This window comes from Sus scrofa, chromosome 12, assembly GCF_000003025.6.
Source record: "Sus scrofa isolate TJ Tabasco breed Duroc chromosome 12, Sscrofa11.1, whole genome shotgun sequence".
Lineage (NCBI taxonomy): Eukaryota > Metazoa > Chordata > Mammalia > Artiodactyla > Suidae > Sus > Sus scrofa.
In genome coordinates, this window is record NC_010454.4 from 44,213,162 (window position 1) to 44,220,121 (window position 6,960).

Sequence of the window (6,960 nt, forward strand, 5' to 3'; positions counted from 1 at the left end):
CCCAGGACTGTGCCATGGCCCTTTCTTCTCCATGCAGTGTTAGGCAGTGAGATGCCCAGTAAACAGTGGCTGCATCACATTCCAATAGGGACAGCCCAGAAGCATCTGGCGAAAGCAGACCTCCTGCGAGAAGCCAGGAGCAGAGAGGAATTCTGAGTCGGTGGTGCAGAGCCAGGAAGGCAAGCAACCCAGAAAGACCAGCAGGCGGGGGCTGCAGGGAAGCGCTTACCTGGATGAAGCCTGGCGCAACTTTTCCAGGTTGTTGTTGATGTCCTTTTCCTCAGTCAGGTCAAACCTGCTGGATTTGGCCTTGAAAAGAAATTTCCAGGGACAGGCCATCTCTGCAGTGTTGCAAAGCACGTTACTTATCTGGATTTAAACTCGGAGGTTCCTCTGTTGGGCTGAGGAAGGAGAAGGAGACTGTGATGGGAGGCTGAGGACAAGTTTATAGAACTGGGCCTTCTAGGTGTGGTTAGTTTACCGAAGCTAACAGGTGTCTTGCACAGCTACTTCTTCGGTGCTTTCTAACCTCTGTTCCTATTTGGAAGGTGCATGTGAGGATCCTACGGACTGTGAGTCTACAAAGCCACATAACCATCTAAAGGGAAAACGCTGGACCCGTAACTCAAGGAGCACAGAGCACACCCCTGTGAACCTCCTGCATGGGACCTGCTGGCTCATCTGACCTGGTGAGCTTCATTGCTGACCCGAGGCAAGGTAGGGAGAAGCCTGCTGGTCATTGAAATACTGGCGCCTCTGCCAGGCCCTCCAGGATGCTTCCAGCAGCTCTAATTAGCAACTGTCACTTTGCACCCTTCTCTGGGGAAAGCAGGCAAGTCATAGCTGCCTTCCTCTTAGGGCAGCTGTCGTCACTGCTATCATTGACTCCATCTTTACTGTGGGGGAGGGATCGTTATTTGTGGAAAAAATGTGCTCAATTCTCAGTATTTGAGATCACCTCCTTTAAGAAAGACCGAAAAAGAAGCCCTAAGTGGAGGCCCAGGACTGGTCTGGACTCGCCCCCCAGCATAACCTCTTCAGTGGGAAACGCCTTTGCACCTGGACTCAGTGCGGTGACGTGGCCTGTTTAAGAATCTTAGGGCGCCCAGTCTGGGTTCGAATCCTGGTTTTACTAGTTATATGCTCTGGGTCAAGTTATTTAATCATTCATTTCTGCATCCATAAAATGGGCTTAAGAACATTCATCTTTTTTTCTCTTTTCTTTGCAAGGCCACACCTGTGGCATATGGAAATGCCCAGGCCAGGGAATCAGAGCTGTAGCTGCGACCTATGACGTAGCCGCGTGGGGCAACGCTGGATCCGAGCTCTATCTGCACCCTACACTGCAGCTTTCAGCAACACCGGATCTTTAACCCCCGGGGAACCCCCATCCTCACAGAGACAACATCAGGTACTTAACCCGCTAAGCCACAATGGCAGCTCCCAAGAATATTCACCTTGGCGCAATGTATTCGGGAAGGGAAAAGTTCGTGTTATAAGGGCTGAACAGTATCATTAACATTCAAAAAGAATTCTTAGCAGATTACTCCCCACTCTCCAAAAAAGTTTTCCTCAAAATGCAGTGACCGCAGCTAACTTTGCAGGAAAAAAAAAAAGAAAAAAAAATCTGAACAAGATGCGCTATTCAAACGGCCAAACCTCATGTTGGTGTTTTTTTAGATTTTCCACCAGTTTACCTCTGTAGGCAGAAAAGTCCCATGGTTTTCGAGCCTTCCCAAACAGGAAGAAGCCAAACCCTCTCAACACAGCAGCGTCCCCAGAAGTGAAGACAACTCACCTTGCAGCTGGCCTCGCTGCCTCTGCAGGGTGCGGACAAGCAAACTTGGGGGGATCAGCAACTCGAGAACTTTGGAACCGTCTGTAGCTGCCAGGTCCCCTCACCAAGGGTGGCCGAGAGGTTTCAAACAAGCAGTGCCCTGGGGCCAGAGAGCCTCAGTCTCTAACTCACTGCAAAGTTATGATTACACCGGCAGCTAAGAAGTATTTATATCCATCCCATGCCATCCAGGGGGACGGTTTTGCATAAACATCTCTCTCTCTCTCTTTTTTTCCCGAAGGGAGTGTCCCTGGTCCAGTATACAGTTAGCTAATTTATGACTTGGACTCATGGCCTGTGGGTGACTGGATCCTGCTGTTACATCACTCCGTGCAGTACATACTCAGCAAACCCACCTCTTCCTGGTCTGGGGTCCAAGGCTCATCAGCAGGGCAGTGAGTCCAATAAAGGAGTCATCGTGGAGTCGGGTTTTATTTAGCTCAGCCATGCTGCCTTATCTTCAGCTTCTGGGTTTGTTTTTTTTTTTTTTTTTTTTCCTCAGCAGGGAGCACTCAGGTTAATTCCTGTCCTGCCTCTCGGTTTTGCAGTTTGTGGCAGAAGTCCAGGATAAGCTGAGGAATATTGACAGCATGGAACACACAGGAAAAGGCCCAGGTTACAGAAGGCCAGTGATGCTGGGCCATGCCAGTGTTCCAAATAGGTCCCTGAAATATTCACCCTGAGGTTTCGGGAAGGGAGGGGAAGCAACAGAGAGACCTCTCAGATGTTGGTGTCACTAAGGTCTCACACTTTAGCTCTAAGTAAGCTATGGTAGCACTGCAGGAAGAATTATTTTCTACAGGGGGAACAATCCTTTCTTTTAACAGAAATTACATTTTAATTTCTTTATACTTCCTTATAATTCCGTATATTCTTATGGGGTATGAGTTGTTTCATTATGAAAATAAAGTAACAACTCTACTAGCAAAGAGTAGAAAATGAAGGGGAAAAAGCCCACCCCTGATCTCACCATCCCAACACACTGCTGTCACAATCCATTCATTTCGTTCCTGCATTTCCCAAATTAAATGCAGAATTGTAATCAATTGAATTTGTCTGAGATAGAAAAAACTGAGTAAAGTCATGAATAGGCAGTCAAAGATCTCTTTGAGGGAATGAAAGAATGAATGAATGAAAAATAGGAGTAGACTATGATGAGTTTCAACATATCAAAGCCATTCTTCTTTTTTTTTTTTTTTTTTAGGGCCGCACCCGTGGCACATGGAGGTTCCCAGGCAAGGGGTCTAATCAGAGCTGCAGCTGCCCACCACAGCCACAGCCACAGCAACACTGGATCCGAGTCTTGTCTGTGACCTACACCACAGCTCATGGTAACACCAGGTCCTTAACCCACTGAGCAAGGCCAGGGATCAAACCAGCACCCTCGTGGATACTAGTCGGGTTCGTTAACCACTGAGCCAGATGGAAGCTCCCCAAACCATTCTTCTTTTAGGCTCTAGACAGTTCAGTTCAGGAAACTAATACTGCTTGGGGAAAGATAGAGTCCTTGGGCTCAGGGAGGACCAAACTTAGAGAAAAGAATGGCTAATTATAGCATGGAGTGAAACATGCAGTGATGGAGGGAAGGCATGGCTGAAGAAGCTGAAAGTGCATTCATTGCTCAGGTAAGGTTCACAGCAGAGAGGACACTAGGGCAGGGTTTTGAGGGATGATTAGGAGTTTGCTTCACTCTGCCCCTGTTCCCTGTAACTGCTTCCACATATTCTAGTTATATCTGCAGCAAATACATGTATTAACTCCTCCAACAATCCTGTGATATGGGTACTACTAGGGTCCTTCAGGGATCCTCTAGATCCCATCTATTTGGCATCAGAATGCCTGATGGGTTTTGCTTCAGTTATTTAATCTATGAAACATGTGACCGTTGGACTTCAGCTGTGTGGGCAGCGAAATCCCAGGACGTGTGTATATTGCCCTTCTCTTGAGGCTGGTGCCTGGGGTCACTTACTCTCTTAGATGCTCCCACCCTGATGAAGAGGACCTCTCCCAAATGCAGTGGCCAGTGTCTCCATGGCCTCATTATCCTGTTGCCAACTTCTCTCCACTGCCTCCTTTGATTCCCCGCCACAAAAGGTGTGGAAATCGAGGCCCCTAGAGTCTCAGATGAGTCTGTGGCAGAGCCAGGCAGTAATCCAAGTCTCCTGACTGTCCCACTAAATCAGGAGCCCCTGGGGGTGAGAGACCATTCTGTCCCCACCACCCAATATCCCCAACACCTAATGATTGGCACAGAGTAGGCACTGGGGAAATACAAGCTGAATGACTGATGAATGAATCAGAACGAATGATGAGTGGTGCCGATCAAGGGCCCCTGGAGTCAGGGCTCTGTAACCATTTATTTCCTTTTCCTATTCCTTGGCATTCTGCTCAGGTTGCCAGCCTGATCTTCACTATCTATCTGTCTGTCTGTGTCTGTCTGTCTGTCTATCTATCTATCTATCTATATATATATATAGATTTTTTTTTTTTTGGCTGTGCCTGTGCATATGGAAAGTCCCTGGGCTAGGGGCTGAACCCACCCACAGCAGCCACCTGTGCCACTGCGGTGACAATGCCAGATCCTTAACTCACTGTGTCACAGGGGAACTCCCCCCAGTACTCTCTTAATTACCAAAAGCAAAGAGAGGAATAAAGATAGAGATAAGGGGAGTTCCTGTCGTGGCTCAGCAGTAACGAACCTGACTAGGATCCATGAGGACACGGATTCAATCCCGGACCTTGCTCGGTGGGTTAAGGATCTGGCATTGCCATGAGCTGCAGTGTAGTTGCAGACAAGGCGTGGATCTGGCGTTGCTGTGGCTGTGGTGTAGGCCAGCAGCTACAGCTCTGATTCGACCCCCAGACCTGAACACACACACACACACACACACACACACACACACATACACAGATAGCGGTAAGAACTGTGACACACAGAGATTCCCCATTGTCACGCAGCAGGCAGTCTCTGAGCTGGGCCAAACAGTGGGACCTGATGCTTACCCCAGGGCTCTAGTCTGCAGTGTCCAGGGCTGGCTCCCATCCTGCAGGTTGTCATGGATTTCCTTCTCTGCTTGTCCTGTGCTTTCTGGGCCTGCCTTACCCTTGGCCCTGCTCACCCAACAGGCTGCATTCCTGGCCTTCTGTTGACGATGGATGTGGCAGGTGAACGCTGCCAAGGAGAAATCAAAGAGCACCCTGAAGTGCAGACGGGGGGGACAGGTGGCCCTCCCTGGGGACAGAGCTTCTGAGCTGCTGTAGAGAAACGCCCTCCTCTCTTCCTTATCAGCCGATAACAACCAGCACTGGCATTTCTCAGCCTCATCATCCTGGTACTGATTTTCCGTCAAATAAAGTCAATCTGTCCCCATGCCAAGTTGTGAAGATGCCTCAGTCCAGCTGGCCAGTGGGAATCGGCAACTTTGAAGCTCTTTCTACAGAAACAATGGTCAGAGAGAACACTTACTCAACAAGGTTCTTATATGTATCGATTGTTTAATCCACACAACAGGCTGTTAGGATTATTAATTATACTTAATATTATTACTATTAGCCCCATTTTATAGGTGGGAAATTGAGGCTCAGCCAAGTCGCATGACTTGTGCGAGATCACACAGTCAGGTGGTGGCAAGGCTAAAACGCTGGAGTTCTACTTCCCAGGCTGGAGGCCCCCTTTGCCTGCCCTCCATTGTGCCACCTGCTGCGAGGGGCAGAGCCAGGACGCAGCCCCGGGGGAGCAAGGCCCCTGCACCCGGAGCCTGTCCCGGAGTCCTTTTCCTCCCCACCCTCCTGTCACCTCCTGTAACAATCCTCCACGAGAAGAGTAACTGCAGCTGCCTCAGATGGAGCGCCTGCTCAGTAACCATACCGGCCCGAGCTTTCCCATTCCTCATTTCAGTTCGTCCTCCAGCCACCCTCTGCCAAGGTACCGTTACGCTGATTTCACAAGTAAGGAAACAGAGACACAGAAAGAACTGAGCAACCTTGTCACTCAGCTCATAAGGGGCAGAGCTCAGGCTCGGCCCAGGTTGAAGACCCAGGTTCCAGGCGACTCCCGCCTGTATGCCCCTGTGTTCATGCCCATTTCACTGCAGATGAGCACACCCCGGGGGCAAGGCAAAGATGCAGCAGGGAGGCGGCGGGAAACAGGCCAAGGTAAGAGCTGAGGATTACCTGGGTTTGAAGGTCCTCCCTCCTGCCAGCGTCTGGGGCCAGCTCTGTGCAATGCAAGGCTGGCACGGGGCCCGGAGGAAGGAGGCGTCCCGGCCATGTGTCTCTGCTTCACAGAAGCCCCCGTGGAATCCTGTCACCAGCTCTTTGAGGGAGCTACTATTATCTCTAATCTGCAGAGGAGGAATCTGCAGTTCAGAGAAGGAAAATGAGCCTTAGTCAGCAGGGAGTAAGGAGCAGGGCTGGGATATGAACCCAGAATCATCAGACCCCAAAGGTAGGCTCTCCCCATGCCATTGTTTATGCAGGATTCACCTTGCTAGTGGGCAAGGGGGCGAGCCTCAGGACCCAGCCCTTGTCTGCCTCACTCCCACAATAAGGGAAGGAGGGCCGCCCTTCAGTGTAGCCTAAGTGCCATGAGGGTAGGATGGCTCTGTCACATTTACTCTTACATTCCCTGGGTACACAGTAGGCACTCAAACAGTGACTGCATGGAGGATCTGTGCTCTTGTCGTGTGCACAGCACTTTACCCAACCTCATGACAACCCTGTAATGAAAGTCTCATGGTTCGCATGTTGTAGCAGAGCACTGAGGCTCTGAGAGGTGACCTGACTCACGGACCCATGGATAAAAACTTCACAGCGGAGTTCCCGTCATGGCGCAGTGGTTAACGAATCCGACTGGGAACCATGAGGTTGCGGGTTCGGTCCGTGCCCTTGCTCAGTGGGTTAACGATCTGGCGTTGTCGTGAGCTGTGGTGTAGGTTGCAGACGCGGCTCGGATCTGGTGTTGCTGTGGCTGTGGTGTAGGCCGGTGGCTACAGCTCCGATTCAACCCCTAGCCTGGGAACCTCCATATGCCACGGGAGCGGCCCAAGAAATAGCAACAACAACAACAACAAAAAGACAAAACAAAAAACAAAAACCAAAAAACTTCACAGCAAGAAATGCAG

The 6,960-nt window shown here is 50.1% G+C and overlaps 1 protein-coding gene across 4 annotated transcripts in view; it reads right to left on the reverse strand.

The window, feature by feature from the left end:
• NOS2 (nitric oxide synthase 2) overlaps positions 1-6,714 on the reverse strand; it is a 44,932-nt gene extending 38,218 nt beyond the window's left edge. The window contains exons 1-3 of one of the 4 annotated variants that reach the window (XM_021066186.1): positions 4,841-5,209; positions 2,194-2,516; positions 230-401 (exon numbers count right to left, since the gene is read on the reverse strand). In XM_021066186.1, coding sequence (XP_020921845.1) covers positions 230-339 — 110 coding nt within the window. In that variant the 5' untranslated portion in view covers positions 340-401; positions 2,194-2,516; positions 4,841-5,209. Of the gene's footprint in view, positions 1-229; positions 402-1,798; positions 2,095-2,193; positions 2,517-4,840; positions 5,272-6,010 lie in introns of those variants that run through there. The other 3 variants (XM_005669079.3, XR_001299931.2, XM_013981166.2) reach the window with 3 other exon arrangements.